Source organism: Prionailurus bengalensis, chromosome C1, assembly GCF_016509475.1.
Source record: "Prionailurus bengalensis isolate Pbe53 chromosome C1, Fcat_Pben_1.1_paternal_pri, whole genome shotgun sequence".
Classification (NCBI taxonomy): domain Eukaryota; kingdom Metazoa; phylum Chordata; class Mammalia; order Carnivora; family Felidae; genus Prionailurus; species Prionailurus bengalensis.
In genome coordinates this window covers 94,735,539-94,763,216 of record NC_057345.1, presented here as the reverse complement: position 1 = coordinate 94,763,216, position 27,678 = coordinate 94,735,539, and the positions used below count along the sequence as shown (strand labels likewise).

General features: G+C 54.0%; 1 protein-coding gene across 5 annotated transcripts; it reads left to right on the top strand.

Moving 5' to 3' along the window:
- Positions 1-10,352: 10,352 nt before the first annotated feature.
- KCNA2 (potassium voltage-gated channel subfamily A member 2) lies at positions 10,353-23,980 on the top strand. Of its 5 annotated transcripts, none has more exons than XR_006296699.1 (4): positions 10,353-10,485; positions 11,939-12,277; positions 12,731-15,233; positions 18,513-23,980. XR_006296699.1 is itself a non-coding variant. In XM_043575817.1 (3 exons), the coding sequence occupies exon 3, from the start codon at positions 12,893-12,895 to the stop codon at positions 14,390-14,392; it is 1,500 nt and encodes a 499-aa protein (XP_043431752.1). In that variant the 5' UTR covers positions 10,353-10,485; positions 11,939-12,277; positions 12,731-12,892; the 3' UTR covers positions 14,393-23,980. The 5 variants fall into 5 exon arrangements, 2 of the variants coding, with proteins under 2 accessions (XP_043431752.1, XP_043431753.1); XR_006296698.1 differs by having other exon boundaries at positions 16,415-23,980; XR_006296697.1 differs by having other exon boundaries at positions 15,474-23,980.
- Positions 23,981-27,678: the final 3,698 nt, after the last annotated feature.

The following is a 27,678-nucleotide window of genomic DNA, read 5'->3' as shown; positions in this document are numbered from 1 at the left end:
CACGAAGCTTCGGTTTCTGTATCTGTAGAATGAGAATGAAAATAGGACCTGCCTCCGTTAGGTATTGTCCTTATCACATACTCTTAGGCAGGAGAGTTTCAAGGAGACCCTCATTCCCAGGTTCTATTGTGTCTTTCTCAGGAAATGTGCCACCTTCTCCACGACCCAACTCTGGGGTCCCACGTTTCTTAGAGGAAGAGCTTCTGTCTCTTTCTTAAAAGCTCAGGGACCCCGGGGAGGGTGCACGAGAAGAGAAGTGGAATGCAGTCTGCCGGGAAGTGACTTGCAGCCCCCTCCCCTGCTGCCCTAGAGATCGCACTGTGCCAACCTCACTGCGACTATGACCTTGACCATGACCAGATCAACCCCAGGGGAGGGCCAGCTGGCCCTTCCTCATCCAAGAAAGTGGGGCTGGGGGAAGGGCTGCAGACATCCCTGTCTCTTCAGGTCCTGGGGCCTCCAGATTAGAGGAACGTGGGCTGAACCCAGCAGATTCCGAGTGCCCCGGCTGAGAGGAGACAGGCAGTCCTTTGGGGGGTGTGGACCACTACAGAACAGCTCCTCCTAGACCCAGAGACCTGTGGGGAGCCCTGCACCACATCCTCAAGGCAGGAAGAAACGCAGAGCTTTCTCTTTTTCTGCGCGGCTGGGTACTTTTCCTCTTCCATCTAATTTCAGCTTCCCTGGGCACCTCTCTGCACCTCTCCCACGTGGCCACTGGGTGGCACTGTTGGACGATCCCGGAATTTTAAGCTGGGGACCATCAGGCAAGCCAAGTCGCCGCTGGGAGTGTGCAGGGGCAGGGAAAAACACCGGTTCCAACTCTCTGTCCCTCTGTCTGGCCCTCCCTCATCTCCCTGGGCCTTTGTCGGCTTCCCTCCATTTTTCCGGGCGCATCTTGGCTCTGCGACACCGGGAAAGTTGCCAAGATGGCTCCATCACCTCCATTCTCTGTCTTCCCTTTTCCCTAATTCAAAGTCGGGTCAGACAGGCTGAGTCATCCAGAACCTCACATCCGAGCTCCCCGGACAAGGCCCTACTACCTCTCCAGACCAGAGCTCATTCCGTTCCACAAACATATTATCTGCCACCTGATACTTCCCTACCCAGTCTTGAACTCACCTGACTCACCTGACTCTTAGCATTCTGGGGAAGGCCATACCTAAGAGGTGTGTGACAGTCAGGCCATGTTCTTTAAGATGTCCTTCGGGTCTCATAGTTCATCAAATGTCCCATAGTTTCCATCATTATCCCTCTGCCACCCCCCGCCCCCCCTCCCCACCATCTACGCGAGCTCTCTTGCTGAGGTATCATCAGCCTGTCTTCTCTCCGTAGGGTCTCAGAGCTGAAGAATCCCAGAGTTCCCCTTGTAATGACCCTTCTTGGATTCAGAGAACATCATTAAGATGCGCTGAGCATCAAGTTTGCACTGTTTTGAATTTTTTTCAGGACTCATTTCACAGTGATTTAGCATCTCCAAAATTCCTTCCTCCCTTTTTAAAACAGGCACTGATATGTGATGGGGGCTGCTGACTTGGGAGGCAGAGGGGCTTGGGCCCGAGTCCCAGTTCTGCCACTCCCTAGAGTGAGCCTTGTGACCTTGAGCAGGTCACACGCCTCTCTGAGGCTCAGGGTCCTCGAAGCAAAGTAGTTCTAATAGGAGCACTGATGATACGAGCTAATGAGATACACGCATCTGTTTGCACGGGGCTCCCATCCCTTGGCTGGGTGAAGTCAAAGAACTAGTCCTAGAACAAGACGAGGTCGTATAGATCGTGTTGTCCAGCTTTCCCGTTTTACAGATGAAGGGGCTGAGGCACAAAGAAGACACGTGATTTACCCAAGGTCACACACCTCAAGGTCACCCAGGCAGTGGCAAAGCCGGGGCCTCAACTGCCCGGCCGGCGGACTTTCCATATCAGGTTCCTGCTCGTTTGTCTGCTCTAGTCCGCTTGCGTATGGACTAGGCAGTAAAGAGGTGAAAAGGAGGACACAGGGGTCACAGCAACAATCAGGCCCAGACAAAACAGTCACAGGACATGGACACGAAGGGTCAGTGTGTGCTGTGTTCGTGTGATAAGAGCCGTGCTGGTGCCCCTACCTCTGGGCTGATTGGGCCACACCCGGGCCAAAGGGCTCTTCTCTGGGGACCTCCGAGTGAGACACACTTAAAAGTTGGAGTAATTGGGGCGCCTGGGTGGCTCAGTCAGTTAAGCCTCCGACTCTTGGTTTCGGCTCAGGTCATGATCTCACGGTTCATGGATTCGAGCCCCGTGTCGGGCTCTGTCTGCACTAACAGTGTGGAGCCTGCTTGGGATTCTTTCTCTCCCCTCCACCTCTCTCTGCCCCTCCCCTCCTCTCTCTCTGTCTCTCAAAAAATAAATAAGCTTAAAAAGAAGTTGGAGAAATTTTCAGAGAATGTCATGAGGTGTTAAGGAGAACAGAGGGCCTGGGGATGACGGCCTCAAAGAAGAAAGGTTGTGGGGTTCCCAGCTTCTCTCTGCAACTGTGTGAAATGCTGGTGTGTGCTGGGCGTGGGGGTGGGGCATCGTGCTCTATGGCCACAGGTGGAATGGAGACCTCTGAGTTAAGACTTCAGGAAGGAAGGTTCAGGGGTGGACACAAGGCAGTGAAAACGTTGGAATGGCCGTGGTGGGACTCACGGTGTCCCGGTGCAGTAAGCCCCGGTCCCTGATGGCGTGTAACAGCCATAGGTGGGGAAGCATGAGCCAAAAGGTCCTTAGGAATCCTTGCAGAGCTTAACGCACAGAGTGACCGGCGGACAAGGTCTAGTCCAGCCCACAGGATGCCCGGACGCTCAAGCTGTGAGACAGCCCAGCAGAAGGGCAAAGGGCATGAATCCTGGAGCCTGAGTTCAAACCCTGGCTCTTACCTGGTTTAGCTGTGTGACCTTGAGCAAGCTATCTAGCCTCTCTGTGAAATAGACAGGGAGCCAGCCCCCTTGGGGGAACCATTCTACCCCCTCTGTCATCCTCGGGCTCAGGGGCTGCCCAGGTGTGTTCCCTCCGGTAGTGGCTGCTGTGTGACCGGCCGTCCTTCTCGAACCCTCTCTGTGGATTAGGCAAGAGTCGGGAACAGGTCCTAGCCGGTCCTGGGGTGACTGAGGGTTCTTCAGAAGCAGGAGCCTTCCACACATCTGCCAACATCTGCCGGCTCACAAATACAGCTCTGGGCCTGGCCTGGACCAGACACGCAGTTGCAGGTGGGAGACACCAGCACCTGCCCTCAGGATGCCCCCTGCCCAGGGGAAGAGAGCATGGGGACAGAGACAGACCCCCAGAACTCAGTGTGATGGGCCTGTTTCCTGGGCAGCGTACAGGCATTGCATGGATGAGCGGAGACCAGGGAGAGGGTCCAGAAAGGCTTCGTGGAGGACGTGACATGAGTTGAATGTTAGGAGTCACTGGGGTAATGGGGGGCGGGGGGAGCAGGGTGTTCTGGGTGAGAGGCTGTAAGCCAAAGCAGGAAGACCTGGAACCATCTGGAAGTTCGTATTTTTTTTTTCAACGTTTATTTATTTTTGGGACAGAGAGAGACAGAGCATGAACGGGGGAGGGGCAGAGAGAGAGGGAGACACAGAATCGGAAACAGGCTCCAGGCTCCGAGCCATCAGCCCAGAGCCTGACGCGGGGCTCGAACTCCCGGACCGCGAGATCGTGACCTGGCTGAAGTCGGACGCTTAACCGACTGCGCCACCCAGGCGCCCCGAGGAAGTTCGTATTTTTGAGCCCATCCTGCAGGGGAGCCACTGAGATAAACACCCTGTGCACATTATCTCCTTAGGTCCTCAGAATAAGCATTAGGCGTTAGTCCCATTTTACAGTTTGGAACTCAGAGAGGGAAAATACCCCAGCTGAGGCCACGTGAGTGGCAAGCAGCAGAGCCAAGACTCGACGCCAAGCCTGTCTGACCGTAGGACTTCATTTAATGTGTCTGTATTAAGCCAGGTAGAGCTCTCAAGACCGTTTGGCCTAATGCCAACATAGACTTTTAAGATGGGCACAGAGGAAGGGTGGGGGGAACACCAGATCACGAAGGGCTCTGCTTGTCTTTCAGAACACGTAGTCTGGGGGGCGCCTGGGAGGCTCAGTCACTTGAGCGTCCAGCTTTGGCTCAGGTCATGATCTCACAGTTTGTGGGTTCGAGCCCCGCATCGGGCTCGGTGCTAACATCTCAGAGCCTGGAGCCTGCTTTGGATTCTGTGTCTCCCTCTCTTTCTGCCCCTCCCCTGCTCATGCTCTGTCTCTCTCTCTCTCTCTCTCTCTCCTTCAAAAATAAATAAAAACATGGGGCGCCTGGGTGGCGCAGTCGGTTAAGCGTCCGACTTCAGCCAGGTCACGATCTCGCGGTCCGGGAGTTCGAGCCCCGCGTCGGGCTCTGGGCTGATGGCTCAGAGCCTGGAGCCTGTTTCCGATTCTGTGTCTCCCTCTCTCTCTGCCCCTCCCCCGTTCATGCTCTGTCTCTCTCTGTCCCAAAAATAAATAAACGTTGAAAAAAAAAAAAAATTTTAAAAAAAAAAATAAATAAAAACATTTAAAAAATTAAAAAAAAAAAAAAGAACACGTTGTCTGGGTCACAGCAATAGGGAGTCAACAAGGGGTTAAGAGGTAAGTGACATGACGGGATTTGCTCTTTCAGAAGATCACTGTGGCAACTGTGGGGAGAAGGGACCAGGGAGAGCTAGCCTGAACTGTAGTGGCTCAGACCCCCCTGCTGGTGGCTGAGACTAGGGTAGCAGGAGAGAATCGGAGAGAAGTGAAGAGCTACCAAGACCAAGTGAGGGACTGCGTGCAGGGGATATCGGGGCGAGGGAAGCAAAGAGAGCCGATAGGGCTCCCAGGTTTCTGGTTTGGGTGACGGAGTGAAAGGTGGGCTTTCTCCAAACCAGGGGAGTGTGAGGGAGACGCGGTCCTGGGAAGTGAGGCTCCGGAGACAGGCCTGGGCTGATGACAGAGCGCACAGGGAGCCAGCCATGGGCAGGGCCCGGAGCTGGCTCAGCTGCCTGGAGCACAGGCCCAAGGAGGTGGGTGGTCAGGACCTTGACCTAACCCAGGCCAGCTGGCTCACGTGATCGAACTGATTACCTCTGTGAGCCATTGGGGCTCTGAACACATGGGAGGCTGGGACATTCAGAGCTGCACCCCCACCCCCACCCACCAATATCCGGGCCACCCCAGGCCACCTGGGCAGGCCACCACGGCCTCAGAAAGAGTCTGGAGCCAGAAAAGCCGAGAGACACAGTGACTGATGGGGACACCGCCAGCGTGCTCAGAAATAGGCAGCTCCAGGGGCGCCTGGAGGGGGGGCTGGTCGGGTAAGCGTTGACTTCAGCTCAGGTCATGATCTCGCGGTTCGTGGGTTCGAGCCCCACGTCGGGGTCTGTGCTGACAGCTGAGAGTCTGGAGCCTGCTTCGGATTCTGTCTCCCTCTCTCTGTCCCTCTCCTGCTCACACTCCATCTCTCTCTCTCTCTCTCTCTCTCTCAAAAATGAATAAACATTTTAAAAAAAGCATAGAAAGAAAGAAAGAAAGAGCTCCACAGGCAGCTGAAATCACAGGTGGTCCAGGGGATGTGGTTTGGAATACCCAAGGCATCCGTGTCACGGCCCCCCATCAACCTCACCCACTTCTATTCCAAACAGAGAGGAAAAAGGTGATTGCAATGCTGAGGGTGGTCTGCCGAAAGTATCACTTAGTGTGTGCTCCGGGATAGGCACTGTTCTAACTGTTTTACATCCCCACCACACGATGAAAGTTTACAGGTGAGGAGCTGAGTCACAGGGCTAAAACATGGCAGGCCGGGGATTGGGTCCTACACCTGCTGGCACAAGCGGTTGTACCTCAAGCGTGACGCCATTCTGCCTTTGGGTGCTAACGGCAGGGACGAGAGGGTGAGGCCACCAGCATGATGCCTGACCCAGAGGAGTGGCCCCAAAAGGGGAGGGAAGGTCCACCCCCTTCACCCATTCCTTAATATACTCTTTTATGTGGCCAAATTTTGCAGTACAGGAGCCAAGGCCCAGGCCTCCTCACAGGAGTTCCTTGGAGGCAGCGGGGAGTTAATCGCAGAAGGCTTCCTGCAGGAGGCAGCACTTAGGTAAGTAGGGCACTGGAACGATGCTCCTTCTACTTTCCAGGGGAAGTCCTCGGACGTCAGACATGATGCACACGGGCAGGGCACAATCATGACAGCAGCAGCAATGGTGACGGGACCAGTGTCCTCTTCCACACGGACCAGGCTTTCTCCTTTTCCAAGCACATTCACATCAACTCTCCTCTGATGCTAACAATTGCGATTTTTAACACACGCTAAAAATGAATGCTAATTTCCTTCCTTCTCTTTTTCCTTCCTTCCACTCTCTCTTTAAACCCTACAAAGCAAGGGGAGCCAGGGGACAAATGCTACCCTTCCTATCTTACAAGTAAACCACTGGGGCGCCTGGGTGGCGCAGTCGGTTAAGCGTCCGACTTCAGCCAGGTCACGATCTCGCGGTCCGGGAGTTCGAGCCCCGCGTCAGGCTCTGGGCTGATGGCTCAGAGCCTGGAGCCTGTTTCCGATTCTGTGTCTCCCTCTCTCTCTGCCCCTCCCCTGTTCATGCTCTGTCTCTCTCTGTCCCAAAAATAAATAAACGTTGAAAAAAAAAAAAATTAAAAAAAAAAAAACAAGTAAACCACAGCACAGAAAGGTCAAGCCAGTGACTTTGGGTCACACAGCTCTGCATGCTAAGACTAAAGCTCTGGGGTGAGGGAGGCTTAGCCCTGTGCCCTGCAGATGTGACAGCCATCAGTGGAGCTGCTCCAGGCAAAGGCACAGAGGGGAAACTTCAGGTCCTGAGTCTTGTACTGCTGTCTTGACTCCACCAACAAGCTTCCAAAACAGACATCCTGGCAGGTTGGGCAACCTCCGCAGAATATATGGATATGTCCTAAGGGTCTAGAAGGTCTGCTGGATGGGATCCCTGCCCCTAAGACCAGGAAGTGAGCCCAGAGGCCTGGCACCAGGCTAACGGTCGAAGTGGGCAGGAGAATGAACAGTGATTTGTGGAGTCAGACATCTTGAGTTCCGTTCCAGCCTCACCACTTACGAGCTAAATTGCCCTGGACAGCGACTTGTCCTCTCTGAGTATCTTCATCTATAAAATAGAGATAATGGCATCTTTTCCCTTAGGTGGTGCCAAGGAGTCAATCAAACAACCCACGACAGCTGTCAGCAGGCGCCTGGGCCCACATTCCCTGTTTCCCTGGCCTGCTTCCTGCGGGCTCAAGGGGGCTGTGCCACCACAGTGGGCCCGAGGGCTGGTGGGGGACCAAGCCTCAGCAGAGGTGACGGTCATGCAAGGAAGGAGCGCCGCTCCTTTGGAAGTGACACCGGAGAAGGGCGCTCCTGTCTTCTACATTCATGAATCATGGCGGGAAAGACGAAGAGACCCTCCAAGAGACCACCAAGGTACCCGCAGTGCCTTGGTGTGTGTGTGTTGGGGGCTGGGGTTCATGGATGTGCCCTATCATAACTCTTCCTTTCAGTGACTGTAGTCGCAGAGGGCAGGAACCGACAACTTCAGGTCACTGGCAGGTCACTGCTGTGACCGTCACCAGTATTTCCCTCTGCCGAAGACAAGGCACGGCCCCCAAGCAGGACACCCGACTGAAGGATAAAGGAGTGGTCTTTGGGGGTCTGGCCAGCCCTAGGGAGGGATCAAGAGGCACCCCAGCTGTCCTTTCGTGGCCCAGAATAAGAAATGGTGGCCTCTAGAGGGCTGGAAAGAGAGCTAACAGTGATCAAGCAGCTATGTTAAGCTGGCTGGCTGTCCACTACACCTCAGTTCATCCTGCCCCCCACCCTGTGAGCCGCTTTGCTGTCCCGCCCACCAAAGGAGAAACTGAGGCCCAGAGCAGTTTAAATAACTTGCTCGAGTTTACACAGCTAGCAAATGCCAGAGGTAGGAACTGGGTCCGTGCTCTTTTTCTCACACAGCCCTGCCAAACCAAGAGGGACCGTCCAGGGTGGGAGCCACACCCCACGTGCCCTGGCACAACTGATATTATGCTTCTTTTTCTTTCTTCCCTTTTTTCCTTCATTTCTTTTTGCTTGTTGTTCACACTTAGGTAAGGCTTTGAGGGGGGTGGAAGGGTCGTGGAGTAGGACGACATACCCCTGAGCCCGATCAGATGGGACAGGGGTCAGAGGAAGATCCCAAAGAGGGAAATGAAATTCTGGGGTTGCTCCAGTACCTGAGCAGTGTGGCGTGGGGGCTAAGGGTATCTGCCCTAGGGTCACAGACACCCGATTCAAGTCCCAGAGCCATCACTCAGGGACGTTGGGCAGGTTGCTTCACCTCTTTCTGCCTCAATTTCCTTCCCCCCCGGAAACGGTAGTGATGTAGAAACTAGCTCTGGGAGCTGTGAGGATTAAGCCTCCCGCTGAACTGGACGTGCTTAGCACAGTGTCCGCCACATGGTGGGCACATGTTACCAATTAGCACAATTATGAATTCTCCCTCAAGAGCGTTTTTTTTCTGTCCACGGCTTTCATTTGAACAAAGGCGGGCGAAGAAAATATATACAGGTGGTCAAATGGATGTGTGTTGTGCTTCAACTGGCATGAGGACCCCCACGGAGCCAGAAGGAGAAACAGAGCCTTGCAGAGCTGGGAGGGGAGACTTTCCAGTAGGAGGGCGGAGCCCAAACTGGCAGACGGTGTGCTGAAGGAGGTGGGAATGGCTGAAATCTCAGGGGAAGTGAGGGGTGGGGCACACTGGGAGGCAGAGAGAATGGGCCAGAAAAACCCGGTGATCGGGAACTTAGAGAAAGAGCCACAAGCCAAGCTACAGGCTGGGAGTTACGGCCTGTTTCACAGGGAGGCAGAGTGGAGAAACCATCATTTGTGGAGCGTCTGCTGGGGGCTAAACTCTTTACATAAGCAACTTAACCCTCACAACAGCTTGTGAAGTATCCTCATTTTGCAGATGAGGGCACCGAGGTCCAGAGAGCTGAATTAATTCACCTCCTACCCAGCAGGGATTTAGGTCCCAGCCTGGCTGGCTTCAAAACACCCAGGTCACCCTCAGGCTGGGACATGGATGGCTCAAGTTCTAGAAGCCCTAGGCCAAACCAGCCCGCTTGATGTGTCATCCCCAGAGCTCACTAAGGTCACTTCCCTCCCAGACCATGCCCTGCAGCTCTGGCTAGGCCCCCAGTCTTAAACCATACCTAGCAGACCACCCTGACGGCTGTCAGAACTTCCATCACAAGGCTACAGGCCTAGAGACCAAAAGTTCTTAGTAAGGAGGTCCCAGCAGGAGCCTCCCTGGGATTGGAGCCCCTTTGCATCTAAGGCTCCTGGTCTGCCCCAGTCTGGGGCTCACGGAATCACTGTTTGCAGCCATGATTCTGACAGAGATCCAGATGCCAGAACTCCCAGGGGCATGGGGCTGTAATGTGGTCATGAGCACCCTGGACCCTCTCACATCCACCATGTGAGCAGAGGGTAGGCTGGGCTTCCCCTACCCTTTCTTCCAAAAGCAAAGGCCTTTCTCTTCTGCCCACACCCCAGGGTGCCAGGGCGCTGGGAGCTGGACTCCCATTTTCAGAGTTCCGTGGGCCATCCGGCCCTGTTAAGGTCTGTGAGGAGACCGGTTTTGTGAGTGGCTGGCCTTTCCCTAGGGCAGCAGCACGGCCCAGAGCCTTCCCTGCCCGGCCCTGGAGGGGAGGGGAGCCTAGAGGGCCGGCTCTGCAGTTCTGCCCGTTTCCTGGGGCTCCTTGGCAGGAAACCAACCCAGTGAGTTTCAGCTACACTGCGGCCCATACCTGCTGCATTCCCTTGCGAAGCCAAAGCTTTGGCAGGGTAAGAGGGAGGTGAGGAAGCAGAGCTGGAGGAGGGGGCGAACGGGCGCGAGAGGGGGTCTGCAAATTCTGTCTGGCAGCTTCGTAAAAATAGCAACACATCTCCCGCGGGGCTGGATCCCTCCTCGGACCCGGGATGGCTGCTATCGATTGTTTCCTCCTCGCCTACTTCATTCTGTTGGCAGGAGCCTCTCCCGACCGCCCCTCAACTTCTGTCCCCCTTCCCCGGGCCCGGCAGCACGCAGCTGAGCTCTCCACGAGGTTCTGGTTCGTAAGCTGGGTTCTGCCAAAGCATGGGTGTTTTCCTCGCAGGGTGGGGGCCGAGGCCGGGGGAGCGGGGGAGGGGGGCGCAACTCAGCGGCCACCTGCTCGGCTCTGGCCCCCGCCGGCCCCTTTAATTCGAGTTCGCAGCCGGGCCAGGTGCGGCGCTGCGTGGCGCGGTGCGGCGCGGTGCGGCTGCGGGCGGCGGCCGGGCGCTCCGTACGCGCCGCCCGCGGGACTGCAGAGCCGGCTCCCGGCTGGCCGCCCGCACCCCGCCGCCGCCGCCGCCGCCCGCCGCCGCCGTGTCACGGCGCTCGCGGTCAGCCAGGAACATGGAGGCCCCGGGTGCCCAGCGCGAAGGGTAAATGGGTGTCGGGGCGGTGGGCTGCGCGGGCCGCTTCCCCTGCCCGGGCTGCGCCGCGCAGAGGGGCTGCGGGGCACCGGCGGCGCAGCCCGCAGCGCGGCAGCCTCGGGCTGAGTCCGGCCCGGGCGGGGGGTGGGGAGGGGGGGTGCTGGCGCCCTGCGGAAGGAGAGGGCACGGAATGGGCTCGGGACCCTTGGGCTGCGCGCGGCGCGGGCGGTGGGCGCAGCGAGGCGCGCGGGCGGGTGATGGGAAGTGCAGCTGACAGCAGAACCGGGTCTGGCCGATAGCGCCGGTTGGTCGGACCCGAGCCACTTGGGACGCCGGCCTGCATTCCCCTCTCCGGCTCCAAATCAAAACGGCTTTGCGGCGGGGCAAGGCTTTTCCGCTTTCCGGGGGCCGTGCGTTGCGGGGGAGCCCCCGCGCTTAGGAGGAAGGGGAGGTCTGGGGCAGCACCCTACTCCCCACCCCCAGAGTTCGGGCTCCCTTGTTTTCGGGTGGAGATGGACCCCAGGGGCGAGAGAGCCGGGTTGCGTTCGGGCCCGCGGGAGCCGGGCAGGAAGGGGTTAAGGCGGCGCTCGCAGCGGTGGCCGGCTGGTGGGTCCGGTCCGCAGGCGCGGAACCGAGCGCGGGGCGCGCCTGGCGGAATCCCGGCCGGAGTCCGGGCGGTGGGGAGAGGGCCCAGACCCCTCCCCGCCCTGGGGGCGGCGGGATTGGGCCGGCAGGGGGCCAGCCCGGAAGCCGGCTTCCTCCAGGCTCCCCCTCTCGCCGCTGCCAAGCCGCCTCGCAGCCGGGCTGGCCGGGCGTTCGTTCTGCGCTCCCTGCCGAGACGGGAGGGATTTTCTCTTGGGGAGAAATCGGTGGTCGGGCGCCTGCCCAGATCAAATGCCACCCTGCTCGGAGGGAAGCCTGCAACCTAGGCATCCCCGAGGGAGAGTAAGTCCTGGGACCAAGCCAGCCAGCTTTTGTAGAATCGACCTTTCCGTGTGAGGAATCTCCCTAGATGGGCTTTGAAGGAGTGCGTGTTGGGGAGGTGGGGGGAGGGGTTCTTCCTCCTCCCGGACCCGGTCGAGGTCAGAGCTTACAGTCCGGCTGGGCTGCCGTGGAGGAAGCCCTCCCCTTGGGAGATGCTGTGTTCAGACCTAGGGGCTGGAGGGCTTGGCCCAGAGTCCCTCCAGATGGCTGCTGAGGACCAAGGGAGATCTGTGGCTCTGCCCTGGGAGGCCCCTAGAGGAGGCAGGCCCAGCGGAGCCTGAAGGCTTGTTCCCTGGGAGAAAAATGCTTCCAGCTGATGGAAGCCCGCCCCGGAGGAGGCTGGGAGGCTGAGGGGTAGCTCTCAGGTGTGACACCAGCATGGAAGGTGGGCACGGAAGGCAAAGCCGCCAGAGCCCTCCTAAATCTTGGCACCAGCTACCCAAGAGCCACGGTTCCACCTTTCTGCTGTTTTTTCCAGGCAACGTCACACCTCCTGAGGACAGCCAGGAGGACTCTGGCTTTTGCTGAACTTTGCATCTTGCCTCCTTCCTTCCAAAGGCTCCGGACCCAAGTTCAGCTGCCCTGGAGTCCTACGTGTCCCTGGCCAGGCCCTCCACTGCCCCTCCAGGCCAGCCCAGTTCTGGAGCTCACCTCCAGGACCTGGAGCCTGCCCTCCTGCCCAGAATGACTCACCATTATTTCTCGCTCAAGTGAGAAGGCGTGATGGGCAGCCGGGCTGCCTATTTGTGTATCTAGGATTCCCACAGTATCTGATCAGCTCTGCGAGGAAGAGAGCTTCAGGTTCCTGCCTTGCCAGGTAAATCAGTCTATTCTTTAATAACAGCCATGCGTAGAGTCATTGGAGTGGGGGCGATGCGGGAGACCCAGGCCCCAGATGCACCACTGTGACTAGCTCCCCGAGCGCAGGTGTCTGCAAACCCCGAGTTCAGTGCCTGGGAGAGGGCTCCCTTCTGGCCTCTAGTATGGGCTTGTGCTCCATGAAGCCCGTGCGGTGCAGAGGGGACCCGTACCAGCCACCTTCCCCCAGTGCAGGGCAGTCCGGAGCTTTCTTGAGAGCCTGCCACCTGCTTTCCTCTGATCCCCAGCCAGGTTACAAGGTGAAAGTAAGTTCTGCTTTTTGGTGGTGGTGGTGGTGGTGGTGGTGATATTTCTGAACTCTTGGCTGAGAGGTAGGAGACAAGGAGCAGCAACCGAGGTCGGGCTGCTGATGCCGAGTGGTCTCATGTCCTTAACTGCCTCTGTCTTTCAGCCAAGCGAGGCTGTCTCTCCAGCTCTCAGAGAGCCCACGGGCTCTCCTGCAGGAACCCAGGCCAATGCTTCTGTGTTTCCTGGGGCCATAAGCGGTACCCTGAGCTCCCTGCCGCCAGGCAGCTGGAAGGCATAGTGTGAGGCCCTTCTCTCAGCCCCAATTATGACAGTGGCCACCGGAGAGCCAGCGGACGAGGCTGCTGCCCTCCCCGGGCACCCGCAGGACACCTATGACCCCGAGGCAGACCACGAGTGCTGTGAGAGGGTGGTGATCAACATCTCGGGGCTGCGGTTCGAGACCCAGCTGAAGACCTTAGCCCAGTTTCCAGAGACCCTCTTAGGGGACCCAAAGAAGCGGATGAGGTACTTTGACCCCCTCCGAAATGAGTACTTTTTCGATCGGAACCGCCCCAGCTTTGATGCCATCTTGTACTATTACCAGTCTGGGGGCCGGCTGAGGCGACCTGTGAACGTGCCCTTAGATATATTCTCTGAGGAGATTCGGTTTTATGAGCTGGGAGAAGAAGCCATGGAAATGTTTCGGGAAGATGAAGGCTATATCAAAGAGGAAGAGCGTCCTCTGCCCGAAAATGAGTTTCAGAGGCAGGTGTGGCTCCTCTTTGAATACCCAGAGAGCTCGGGGCCTGCCCGGATTATAGCTATCGTGTCTGTCATGGTGATCCTGATCTCGATCGTCAGCTTCTGCCTGGAAACACTGCCCATCTTCCGGGATGAGAACGAGGACATGCATGGTGGCGGGGTGACCTTCCACACCTATTCCAACAGCACCATCGGGTACCAGCAGTCGACCTCCTTCACTGACCCTTTCTTCATCGTAGAGACCCTCTGCATCATCTGGTTCTCCTTTGAATTCTTGGTGAGGTTCTTTGCCTGTCCCAGCAAGGCCGGCTTCTTCACCAACATCATGAACATCATCGACATCGTGGCCATCATCCCCTACTTCATCACCCTGGGGACAGAGCTGGCCGAGAAGCCGGAGGATGCCCAGCAGGGCCAGCAGGCCATGTCGCTGGCCATCCTCCGTGTCATCCGGTTGGTAAGAGTCTTTAGGATTTTCAAGTTGTCTCGACACTCCAAAGGTCTCCAGATTCTAGGTCAGACCCTCAAAGCCAGCATGAGAGAATTGGGCCTCCTGATATTCTTCCTCTTCATCGGGGTCATCCTTTTCTCTAGTGCTGTCTATTTCGCAGAGGCCGATGAGCGAGACTCCCAGTTCCCCAGCATCCCGGATGCCTTCTGGTGGGCAGTCGTCTCCATGACAACCGTAGGCTATGGAGACATGGTTCCAACTACCATCGGGGGAAAGATCGTGGGCTCCCTATGCGCGATTGCAGGTGTGTTAACCATTGCCTTACCGGTCCCCGTCATCGTGTCCAACTTCAACTACTTCTACCACCGGGAGACAGAGGGAGAGGAGCAGGCCCAGTACCTGCAAGTGACGAGCTGTCCAAAGATCCCATCCTCCCCTGACCTAAAGAAAAGTAGAAGTGCCTCTACCATTAGTAAGTCTGATTACATGGAGATCCAGGAGGGGGTAAACAACAGTAACGAGGACTTTAGAGAGGAAAACTTGAAAACGGCCAACTGCACTTTGGCTAATACAAACTATGTGAATATTACCAAAATGTTAACTGATGTCTGATGGAAACCCATTACCATACTCGCAGCTCCATGGAACTAATGCAGATCTTGCGTAATAGCCTGCATTGTAGTCAGTGTGTTCTACAGTGTGTATCTGGTTCTGCATGGAAAGCAATAGTCGTGCAAGTGACTTTTTGATCTTTTGATTTTGGATTTAGAGCACAGAGTATCTGTCCATGGCTTTCATGCAAATCTTCATCACCGGCTTAGGGGTTTCCAAACGGGGGGGGGGGTCACCCATGGAGCCAGAATTTCAGAAGGACACGTTGGGGCCACCTCATGTCAAATACATAACCCACCGCCTCAACGCCACCTTCCCTTCCAAGTTAGATGCACACGGCACCCGGGAGATGCACCCCTCCCCCACCCCAGCCTCCGGGTCCCGGCACCATCATCCCATATGAGCCCACCTCCCCCTTCACAGAGGAAAACCATGGTGGCTTAGCTTTAAAGCGCTGGTAATTGTGCAAAAGGTCATTCCCATTTTTGCATCGAAAAGCACGCACAGGCCTGTGTATTGGAATTACTTTCTGTGTCACGGGCTGGGCTTTGTGAGTTGCAGTTGCCAAGTGGATGGTCTGGAGGCTTGTGTTTCGTAACGGAAAATGCTGCATTTGGTTTTTCTCTGCAGTGTGGATGTGAGGGAACCCCAGGGGGGAGGGACGGTGAGTATGGCCGAATGTGAGTTGTCAAGTTTCACATTTGCTCTTAGGCCTATGGGGAGAAGCTAGCAAGCCAAGGGACCTCTCGGCTTCAGATCTCACCATTTTTGCAGGCTTCGGGGTCACACAACACGTCTGATTTCTTCGTTACACTGGAGTTTGCAGACATCTGCTTTCCTAGTGCCGTGCCAGCGGCACTGACACCGCAGTGAAATTACCAGTGATGCGATAGAGCTGCATGGGTGTTTCTTGCATGAATCTCAATATTTAAAACACAGGAGATAACCTATTTTCTTAGTAGCCTACACAGTATTCATATTTAGAGTATTAATAGCCCCAGAGTGGCATTGAACTAGGGTTTTTTTCCCCCCCATCGGAGGACAAAAGCCCTCAATCAGGAGAAAAAAAAAAAAAAGAGAGACTGTTTGGCACGGGGAACCAAAACTTCTGGCTCTCCAGCCCACGCCATCCCTGTTCTTCCAAGCTGGGGCACAGACCTCTGCGAAGCCAGGAAAGTGAGCAGGGAACACAGCGCCTGAACACCTCACATAACTGCACCTTAGGAATTAACCTGGTCATGGGCATGACTCTATAGCTGACCAGGGCATCTGGTCCCGAGGACAGGCGGATTTGTGGATCCAGTGTATATAAATATATATTGAGTATCTCTTTCATGAGTTCCTCTACCTAGCTAGCTATAGGAAAAAAAAAATTGCATTTGAACCTTGTATAAGCTTATGCAATATTTTGGACACAGGGCAATTTATGCATGTGTTTGACTATGTGCACTAGAGTATGTATGTATATACTATGTACTATATACATACATACGTACGTGTGTGCATATGTTTGTGCACACGCACACACACACACACACACACACATATTCATTCTCTGGAGTTCAGGTTCAGGAGCAAATCCACTGCTTGGTGGGTTGGTCGTCTGAGAGGCCTAATGGGTTAATTTCTCTCATCGGTAACCCGACTGGGCCTGGGTTTGCTGCCATTGCCTCAGACACTCCAGTTTCACGGATTCTTCGATGTTACAGTTGTCTCTCTGCCCTCCATGTGCTGCAGCTTCAGTTTCCCGGGGCTGAAGCTTGTCTTACCGAGTGCACAAGGGCCCACGGCCCTCCCAGCTCCAGCTGCCCTGGGCCAGACCCGCCCCAGGCCTTGTCTCTACAGCACATCATGTTAAATCATCTCTGTTGTCATCTTTCCCCGCCCTCTTTGGTCTTTATTGTCACTTGGCTCTGCATCAGTCACTTTAAATGAACCTTTCCCTAAAGACCCAGAACGGATTGCCTGCTTCAGAGCAAGGACACCAGGAGGAGGGCTTCTGGGGACCCGAGATGCCACAAGTCTGGACTTGAAAGGGAGCTTGCTCTACATGGAAATTTCTGAAGTCCAGGACCAAGGCATGGAGACCCTAGATGACCCACAGTCGTCATGTGGATTGCCAGGCTCAAACTCTCTCCTCCTTGAACTGGCAACCAAGGGGGTGGATAGAGACTCATTTCCCACCCCCAGGACAGACTGAGAGTGAATGAGCACCGCACGGCCTAAAGGTAGAGTTCAGGCTGGCCCTGGAGTGGGTTGAGGTGGGGAGGCTTTTGCCTCACAGACTGGGCTTCTTCCTTTCAACATAATGGCTTAGATTTCCCAAACACAGTGAGTTGTGCGGTCGGGCTGCCCAGTCGTGGCTCCAGCCCTAGCCTTGCTGTTGGCTACTGAGCACCTACAGTTACCTGGGGGGAGTGGGGCACCAGCTCAGGGTGCTAGGCCCAGGGTGCTCATTAGTTCCTGGTCACCCACGTCCCCGGGTATCTGCAGGACACCCCATGCCTGCCCAGCGCAAAGCCTCTATGCTTGTCTTCCTCTCCTTCATGGGAGGTGGTGCTGAATTCCCAAGACATGGGGTGGGGAGGACACAGACCTAGGGGAACAGATGATAAAACAGTCCATACCTAAGGCCTTCGTCAGGGGGTAGTTCTTTTATCCCAGCGTCTTTGACCTGGGACCATAAAACGTTCACAGGTGCAGGCACACACACGTGCACACCCAGCCCCAAATCGATAGATACACTGTTGCCACACCCAAACGCAAAATGCACACGCACCAATTAATGAAAAGGGCACACACAGGTGATACACAGCTACACCCGTATCCAAAGCGTGCACATTCGGCACAGACCTGGAATGCACTCACCAACACAGAACACAACACAAAAGACCAACACCATGTGCAAAGACCTACCCGCAACTCAGATGCAAAATGCATAAAAACCACACGGACACGATGGGTATGGATGTGAAATATACCAAGGACACTTTATGTTGTTTATGCCCACAAAATACACATAAACTCGGTTTATACCCACGATGCAGTTACTCACACGAAGCACAGAAGATACAGCACACACACCCAAGCACATCCACTCATGATTCACAGGGAGCGTGCACATATACTCAGATCCATTTCTCTGCCCCCAGAGCTGCAAATTAATAGACACAAACAACAGATGAAATTGCATCACTTTTCCCTAGCCTGCATCTGTACCTCTCAGTAGCCTTCAAGAGGCCTCTCCCCCTACCCTCTTCTCTTTCTCCCACCTCCAGATTTCAGAGAAGTAACCCCCAGGTTTGAAGCAGAGAGATGGGCCCCCGTTGTCAAGCAGAACTCTGATTAAGACTGGGAGTCTCAGAGGGCTTCTACTTACTCACCTTCCTCCCACCAGAAACGTGGGTGTGGAAGGACCTGGGACAGCCAGAAGCCTAACACCTTCACCATGACCTTTCCTTGGGAGCAAGTCCACACGGGCAGCCCCCTAGCCCGGGCTCCCCTGCTCCCAACCCCTAGGCTGTCTACATTCAGCTCCATTCTCTTGAAAGCAGTTGATGGCTCAAGAAACTGCAGGGACCTGGGCCCAAAACCAGAGTGAAGATGCCCCCCAACATCCACAGACCTTCCTGTCCTTCCATCCCCCAGTGGCTTTGTCAGGAGTGGGTCAGAAAGTCGAGACCAGACGTAGACTTGTCTCTTAAAATGAACTGCTTTTCCTTGCTTGTGGCGTCTCACTTGCTCCTGGGCATCAGCCCAGTGGGGTCAACTCCTGAGTCCCTTCTGTGGGTGTTCAATCCCAGGCATGCTCCTTTCCTTTGCTGGGCCCCTGCCTGGATGCCCCACCTCCCATCCGATGGCTGCGCCTTGAGGAAACGCACACAATTAGTGTGCCTTAAGTAAAACACGATTAAGGATGTGAACCTCATGCCGCACAAGCAAACAGTTTTTTAGAAGGCCTGATTTTTATCTTATATTCTAAGTCCACGTTTGAATGCTTTGTGAGACTCCCCACTGTCTGGATTGCGCCCCAAGCTGCTGCTTCCCACCGCTAGGACTAGCTGAGAGCTGGGTGCTTTTTAGCAAAGGCTCCACCTCAAATGGAAGTTGGGAATGGAAGTCAGGTGTCAGGCTCAGGCATCTTAGTCTCTACTCCTGTGGCCGTCCCTTGTCCCTTTCCTCCAAATGACAGAGGAAGCAACAGCACCAAGGAATGGATGGGGGGAGGGGTTCAAATTTGCACACTTGGTGCAATATGCTGGCTCTTTCCCGTATTCCCAAGTCAGGGCAGCAATTTCCCCCTTAGCTTCAGCAGGTGTCTCCGTGAGCTCAAATCTTCAAGAAAGTTGGAGTTTGCAGGAGGCTAAAGAGAAAGAAGTCCGGGAAAGGTGGGGGAGATGGTCAGGAAGACAAGGTCAAATTTCAGAGTAAACTTTGCAGGAGCTGAACTTAACTAAGGACATAATTAAGGCTCTCTGCTTCCCGAAGCTTCTGTGGTGTTTGACACACTGTCTTCCTTCCTCTCTGCTTCTCTCTGTCTGAGCTGGACTTCTGAGGATAGACAAGGCATGTCAACAGGAGGTTAACTTTTTGGAAGGGGCCCCCAGGGAGTGTGGCTCTAGACTCCATTGGCTTGATGTGGAAACGGCTCCGTGAAAGCTTTGTTGGCCTGAACCCCAGCCTGAGCGCTCGTGCAGCTGCTTCATGTGAGGAGGGTCGCAGGACTGGCTTGTCTTATCTGCTGTCCCTGGATCTCTCATTCCATTGTAGTGAGGACTTTGGCCGACTTACTTCGTCATAGCCGTAAAATATCAGTGCGAACTCACGCTGAGAGAGGGCAGTGCTCTCCGAAGAAGTCTCCAGCTGGGGGTTTAGTGCAGCCCACAGTAGTGGCGAAAAGAGGGGGAGGCTGACTTTCCCCAAAGGAGACTAGAGGACAGTTTGCAAATCGCATAGCCCCCGTGGCAGACAGGAGGAGCATGGTGCTTTGAATGGCTTACCCAGGAGTTGGGATGGTGAGGTCTGCCCAAGCTCTGGCTCTTCTGGGTCCCATTATCATAACAGCCTCCATCTGGGTGATGGCTGCCTGGTCTGAGAGGCTGGTCCACGTAGGCTATAATGCCGGGGGTGCTCCTTGGCTATACAGTGGGGGTTCCCCAGCCTCGGCAAAGTGTCCACCGCCAGGCTTGAACTCATGACCTTAACCCCGAACGTCATTAGCCACCTGAGCTAACCTAACAGAGCGCTGGATGCTGGGAGGTGTCCCCATGGCTAGTGTGACCATCATCTGTATCTTCAGAGTCTTCCCTTGTTGAGACCAGCTCTTTGTCCTCATCAAAGCAGCAAGCAGGATGTGAAGGGTCCTCTACAAGCTGGGATGGGTTTCTTCTTCACACTAATCCCGTTCACTTTTCCTTTCTTTCTGCTTCCCTTCCCACCAAAGCTCAGTTCCATCTCTCATGGTTTGTGTTTTAAAATATTTTTAACGAGGAAAAGTGCAATAAAATAAATGGCGACTGTTTTCTTTAGCAATAGCTATTTCAAAACCACATTCTCAGGACTGAAAAGTGATAGTACTTGGATTATCAGATAATGCCCTTGGCTTCTGAGCGTTGTTAGTTCAGTGTCTGTGGTTCCCTCTTCTTCCCGTGGGTTCACGTGGCTCCTGTCCTCTGAGGCCCTGACCCTCCTTTGGAATGTAAACTTATGCAGAGGTGCAAGTATGCACAAGGAACCACCCCCCCACCACCACCACCAAAGGCTTTCTTTGTCTCTCTCTTTCTCATGCGTACTTCCCTCTCTGTTCCTCTCTTCCTCCTGCCTGCCCCTGACCGTTAGCTCTCACATGTCATTTTCGCAACCTGTAGGCACTGAAACCTTGAGTTTGAAGTGACCTCACGGCAGCCCATCTCGTTGACTCTCAATCTGGCGGGGTGTAATGGAACCCTGCAGGAAAGCACTTACCAATAGATAAGAATAAAGCATCCTGAGCCATTACAGAAGATCATTTCCATGCACTAAAAGCCATTACTTGATCCATTTGTCTCGCCTCCTCCCCTCCCCAGGGGGAAGGATGCTGGGGGAATGTGGCCTGGAGGTTCGTACCTGGGATGGGTAGCCTGGGCAGATTTGGGGAGTTGCCCTCTGGCTGTCCTTCTAAATAAGCTGATTTGCTTAACCAAAGGGACTGCGTGGGGTGGAGGTCTACAGGGACAGGAAGTGGGTGCTTAGGGCATGACAGTAGAGAAGCAAAGGCCCCCCAACCCACTACCGTGTGCACTTGCACAAATATTTGCACACATAACTGGGGACTTCAGAAGAGACCCGCTCTGCTGAAGAAAAATCTGTGAGGTTAAATAGCCACACTGGACAATCAACCCCAGGGTCCCATTCCATGGCTTCCCAATCCACCTTTCTCTCTACGCGTGTAATACAGCAAAACCTCAGTAAACTGATGGGGAAATCCTCAGGGAAGGGGGCGGCTTGGCTGCTTTACAGTTATGGTTGTTGGTGTGTGGGAACCTTCGCTATTGAAAAAAAAAAAAAAAAGAAAGAAACCCATTTCCTAAGTAGGTTAGTATAAACTTTCCTGCCTTAGCAAGTAGAGTGTTTGAAGACGACAGAAGACCTTGCATTGCTCAGGGTCAACGCCGTAAACCTCAGTGCTCATCGTACAGAAATACAGGCGGAGGAGACCAAAGAGATAGGCTGAATGTATGCTGGCCGCGAGGCGTACCCAGAAGTTGACCATGTGGGCACGTCCTGGCTCAGCAGAGAATGCCCTGGCTGTCATTTGCGTCTTTCTACCGAAAGTGTAGTAAGAAAACGTAATTCTTGTGTTAATCGAGGTTTGGGTTAATTGGTCCCGAGTTATCAGAGGTTTTCCATATATACATATATCTGTGTGTATATATGTATAGTATATGTATATATGTATACCATTGTTTTGAAAATTATACAGTGACCGATCCCCTTAGCTTCACTAATGTGGAATACGTTTGGCAATCCAAGGAATAAACTGCGTTTCTTTGAATTTTTAAATGACCTTCCCTTGCATTCTTGCCACCTCCCCAGTTCAGCTCTCTTTCTTCTGCGTAGGAACCTCTCTAGAAGGCACTTCTTTCATAACAAATGATCGGGCTCCAGGATCACCTCTTTCCTTTCCCTCCCAGGTGGCTGCCTGACTCAGGGATAAAAGGGAAGTCTGATCTAAGGGCCAGGTGCTTTATCCTTTGTTCTGCCTGCCCTGGTTGGCTGTAACCTCATCACGGAAGCCAAAAAAGTTATTCCAGACTTTTTGGCTCTTAGGGGTGGGAGCCCGATGACGCAGCGGCACAGGACTGATCTGTTAGGCTTTCCCTTTGTCATGGGTGGCATCCTAGGCTTGAATTTTGACAGATCTACAAGTAATGGTGTTGATGAAGATCTAAAGAACCCCTCTGCCCCTTGGAAGGCAAGTTGTGTGATGACCAATAGAACTAACAAACTCACCCTGTCGTTGTGACCAAGTGTAGGTTGCAGGTTTGGGCAGGAGAACAGCTATAATTCAGTTGCCTCTTTGGAGAAGCAGCTGGCTCTGAGCTGAACCACGCTCTCATTCTCCATCTTCCCCGGCAACACCTTAGATGCACGGTAGAGAGCTCCGCTTCACGTCCTGCATTTGATTGTATGCAGTCTACCCGGACAAGGGTGGGTGGGAGGGATTCCCCACTGCTACCTGGGATAACTGAGGAAGTGCGGGGGTGCCTGCCACCTCCCTCTGCTCACAGCAGCCCTCCAGTCCGGCCACACTGGCCACGATCATGTGGTAGAAGCCCATAACCCAGACTTAGCCTGACGAGCGGTCAACGGGGCCAGTCAAGGCAGCCTGTCTGGATGGCCACTTCTTACGTTGAGTGAACCCTAGCGTGGAAACAGATGAAACGCTTTGTGCTCCTCTGCACGCCTAAAATAGTCAGGTATGTTCCAGATGAGTTCGCAGCTGAGAACTCCCCGCATCATTCCCGTGACGGATGCACAGGGCGGGTGTGGTTACATAATACCGTGCACAGCTGCTGCAACATCTAGATAGTCGAGGGCAGCATCGACGTGGCTGTGTGCTAGGACCTTCAGTCGCTACCCAGAGGACTCAATCCCGTGTCTCTTCTCAGTCCTTGTGAGAGGCTCCAAGCCCTGCTTCTCCCTGAAAAGGATTCCCTAGACACTGGCTGCCTTGTTTGTACAAGGGCGGCTAGAGAAAGCGAGAGGTAGGGCTGGGAGGGAGGGAATATCCAGGGCCTCGCTTTGCTACTGAGCAGTTTCCGCGTCTGCTGCTGACGTTATTGCCTCTTTTGCTTGTGAAGTGCAGGGCAAGGACTGTGACCTGCCAGGTAGGGCTGGAAAAGAGCAAACAGCTGCAGGCTAGGAAATGGGAGAGAAGAGCAAGAGTGGCCTGGCTGGCTGGCTGGCTGGCGTTGGCGAGGGTGAGTGTCAGCTCTGGAGGGTCTGAACACGCTCTGTGCTTGCCCCAGTTCTGCCTTCACGTGGGATCCGACGACCCAGTTTCCTTTTGTTGTCGTGCTTGGATGATTCCTTCATTTGAAGGGCCCCAGGAAGCTGGAAAGTCCCATGATCGAGCTCCAGCCTGCTGAGCAAACAGTGCCCTGGCCAAATTGGCCTCTGCCTGGGTTTCTGCATTCCTGCACCCCTCTCTCCGCTGAGGGTAATCTTGGAACAGTCGGAATTAATGGTGCCAGCCATCAAGGAGGATTCTCTCCTTTTCAGCAGGGACCCATCTGTAAGGCTCATGGGTACAGGATGCTTTCTCTAGACCTGTGTGCTTGTGTGCTGATATAGGCTGTCTCTGGAGATTTTATATAGTACACACATATGTATATAAAATGTGGAAATGGCCGCTCACTTAGGCTCATGCAGCACAGACTCTAATTAGGGTTTGCTCTGGCTTCCTTGCTGCTCATACATGACTCCGCAGCTGCCCTCCCGTGTTCTGTCTCTGATAATTGCTGTAAACTCAAAAAGCAGAGGCAGATAAATAAGCCTCCCTGGGATCAATAGGAGAAGGAACTCCAAGGCTGATGGTAAAGCTTCGTAAGGATGATGCCGAAAGGGAACCGGGGTCTCCATGGTGATAAGAGGCTGGGGACCAATGGGAGTTGAAGGCGGAGCAGGACTTGTGGGGAAGACTCATGGGAGTCGGGAGGCATTTAACTAGTTGTTTGCTTCATGAAAATTTAGACACCAGCTGTAACTGCATCGCACAAGATATATAGGTATTATCATTCTTGCTGACATATTCTGGAAGCTTTCGGCCCCTCCAACACTGCCCTGCCCGGACTTCTGCAGCTGAGAGTTCCTGTGTCAGTAGGGTCTGATATTTGTACATAGGTTATACATATGTGTGTACATACATGCCTCGATGAACATTGTCTGTCCCCCTGATCATGGGTGTACATAGACCTCATAGAGCGCCACCGTCTTTTGTAACTATCAACACAAGTAAATAGGTATATAAATATATATATTACTGAGGATTTATTTTAACATCATTCTGTGTGAAATGAAAACATAAAATAAAATTTTTGACAGACACGGATTGTCTCCACCTTCTTTCTTGCTTGACCGGATTATCATCCCTACGACATGCACGCGAGCTTGCCCCGCCGTCACTCTGGTTTCTGCAACTTCGAGGGCCCCGCCAGAGACCAGGGCAGGATAGGCGAGGGCTCTCCTGGGTGCATCAGGGGCCACCTGGGCCATGTGCCCATTTGCCCTTGCCTGAGGGCTCAGTGCACACAAAGCAGAGAATGTGGATGGGACACTGGGTGGGGGTTTTCGATCTCCTCTCACATTATATGCGTGTTTCTTGCATCTTCTGTGGATCTGGGGCATGGGTGGGGAAGGGGGACCCTGTTCGAAAACCAAGAGCAGTCAGACCCCCTCATTTAGCTCCAGCTGCACCCACCTTTGAGGGCCCGGTTCTCAAACCACTTCTGCCCATTCCTGCTGGTGCCCAGGGGTCTGGATCAACCATGCTGTCAGCACTCAAGTGAGGAGACCATCTACCTTTGCCTGCCCAGGAGGAGAGGCCTGGTTCTCTAGCAACTCACTGATGCAGTGGCACCTCCTTGGAAAAGATTTGCTACACACATGCGCATGCGTGCACACACACACACACACACACACACTCACTCACTGCGGAGACTCATCTGTCTGATTGTTTCTAAGGGCTAATCTGGTCCATAGCTGGACTGCCCAGCATTCAGATGGCTCAAAAGGAGCCAAGGTGTGGGGTAAGAGAAGCCCTTACATTCAATCACCAGCAAGCACACTCCACTCTGCCCCTAGTGTCTTGTTAATGATGTCCCCTTCACGGTCTCTGCCATACTCCCCCGCTGGGAAACTGACCCACCCAAGCAGCTGGCCCCCCAACCCTGCTCGCACCTGCACAAGGTGCTGTTTCCGGGTAGCACGTACTGAGGTGACAAGGGAGAGCATGATAGATGAGAGCCTTTGAGGACAGCTGCTGGGGCAGGGGCATTTCCTCCGGCATGGAATGGGAACTGTGAAGGATGCGGAAGAGCTCTAGGCTTCTCCGAACAGCCCCAAGCAGACTAATGATGACTAACAGGGCTCCTTGCCCCCAAAGAAATAGGAAACTGAATCGGGCTCCCAAGGTCCAGTCCCTCCTGCTAGTTTCTCCTGTGACACGTGGCGCTCCCACCTCTGTCCTCTAAAGAGCGGAGGGATGGGAGCCGGAGAGAGTTTTGTCTGGCCCTGACTGTTTAGATTTTGTTAGACAAATATATCAAGGGGAAAAGGGAAAGGGGCTGGGGATGTGTACAAGCTACAACACCAAGGTCCCACTTCTCTTCCCCATTTGTGGCAAGGGCGACTGAGCTAGTTCAAGTGTAGGCCACCGGTGCCACTTGAGCACGCTGGACACTTCCCTGCCTGGCCTGGGGTGCCTGTCCTGTGCCCTGTGCACCACAGATCTAGACCAGACCCTGCTCCCAGGACATCTCTTTCCATTAATCTCTGCCCTGTGCTGCAGCTGTGCTTGGGCCTCAGACCTGAAGTTTCCCAGGCTGGTTTAGCACAGCAGTGGGGAAAAGACCTCATATTCTGATGTGGAATCAGTGCTATTTAAATGACATGCAAATGAGGCAAGTCTGCATCTCTTTGACCAGAGGATCATTGGACATTTCCGAACCTGTCAGCTCTGATTATCTCTCCCCTTTGTCCCTTTAGACCACCCCTCACACCCGTCCCTCTCGTAGGTCAGTAAGCAACACACCCACAAGTGATTGGCTTATCAGGAAAAGATCAAGGCTTTGGGGCCCGGACCTATTCCAGACTGGACACTAGGCAGGGCTCCATGCTTATTGTGAGAAGGAAATCTTCCACCTGCATGGAGATTTCTATTCCATGGAAAATCAGCCTCTTCCCAGGCCTGTTATTTTTTTAAATTTTTTAATGTTTATTTATTTTTGAGAGAGAGAGAGAGAGACAGACGCAAGTGGGGGAGGGGCAGAGACAGAGGGTGACACAGAATCCAAAGCAGGCTTCAGGCTCTGAGCTGGCAGCGCAGAGCCCAATATGGGGCTCGAATCCATGAACCGTGAGATCATGACCCGAGCCAAAGATGAACACTTAACCGACTGAGCCACCCAGGCGCCCCTTCCTAGGTCTGTTCTGATGAACACTCACACTCTTCACTGATCATTTGGGGACCTAGCAACAGCCATGTGAGAAGTAAAACCACATCCATTGTGCTCTGGTGGCTTCTGGCACTTTCTCTCTCCCAAGCATCTTTAAGTGTTTTGTTAATCTCTGAATCCCCAGCATCTGAGACAGTGCCAGGCACAATAAATATTCATTGAGTCAATGACTATTTACATCACATCATCACAATGGTGGCCAAGATATCCATGCCATTGAGACAGCAAAGATACAGCCGTGTTTCGGGCTCCCTTACTTCTGTGTTTCTCTCTGGTCCTACAAGAGACCTCTAATCTCCACTTCTGGGGTCAGACTGACCTTTAGGTACAGGTGGTCCGAATCACGACGCAAATGGTCTGCAGTCAGGGTGCCATGCACCTCCTAATGTCCTGTCCACAGCACATATTCCCACAGAGCCCAGAGAAGTTGCCCTCCAAAGCCTGCCTGGCACCACAGCAGCCCCAGGGCCACGCCTTTCCCATTTCCCAAGGGCCGAGAATCTAAAGGGTTCCTACAGGCTTCCCAAATTCTAAGACTGAGGAGACCTTGGCACCTTAGAAAATGTTGGGCCTTGGAGTCAGGGTTGGGTTACACACACACACACACACACACACACACACACCTCTATGAGGTCTTTGTCACTATCTCAATTTTCAGATGAGGAAACTGAGGCTCAGAGAGGCAAAGTAATTGCCCAAGCTCACAAAGCCAGTATGAGGCAAATCTAGGACTCAGACCCAAGACAGCTGGAAGCCATCAAAACCTGGCCTAACGCCCTTGATATGACACCACAGCCCCCCTGGTGGGGTCAACTCCAGCTGGGGTCTTACAATGACATTGCAGCAAAAATCACCAAGGGCTCCAGCGCTGTCCCCTGAACCTCTGATCTCTGGGAGCCTCCAGGAAAATAAAGGAATGAAGCATACTGGGGAAGAGTCAGGAAGTCTTGGGATTAGGAGGTGCAGTGGACTGGGATCACCCTCCTCAGGTATTTTTGTCAATGGGATTCACGAGGCTGCGAGGTGTGAATGAGCAAAATCGCTATATTAAAAGTTCCTGAAAAAGCTTTCCTCCTCTGAGCCTTAGCTTCTGATCTAGAAAAAGGAGGAAGCCTAGGGGGTCTGCAACCCTCCCCCAGCCTCCGTCTCCAGTTTACATTTTCTGGTCAGAAGGTGGCCAAAGGGATTGCCTTCACCCTGCTTTTCCTCCTCCTCTTTCCTCCGTCCTCCCCTCCCCCCATAGCCTTACCCCTGTCTCCTCATTTATAAAGCAGGGATGGGAATTAGGGATACATTCTCTTCACAGGGCAGCCATGAGGATGAAATGCGTATTGGAACGAGCCTAGTACGATGCCTGGTACACAGTAAGTGCTCAATAAGTAATACCTTCCACTCTCGGGGGCTTGGGGGGGGGGGAGCAGGAAGTGGCCCAGGAAGCAAGGAGCCTCAGCTCTGGACTGGCAGGTCAGCCTCAGAATCCCAGCGCTGGTTTCTGTCTGGGTAATGGAGCTCGCTGAATCCCAACGTCCTCATCTATAAGATGGGGTGATAACACCCACCTTGCGGAAC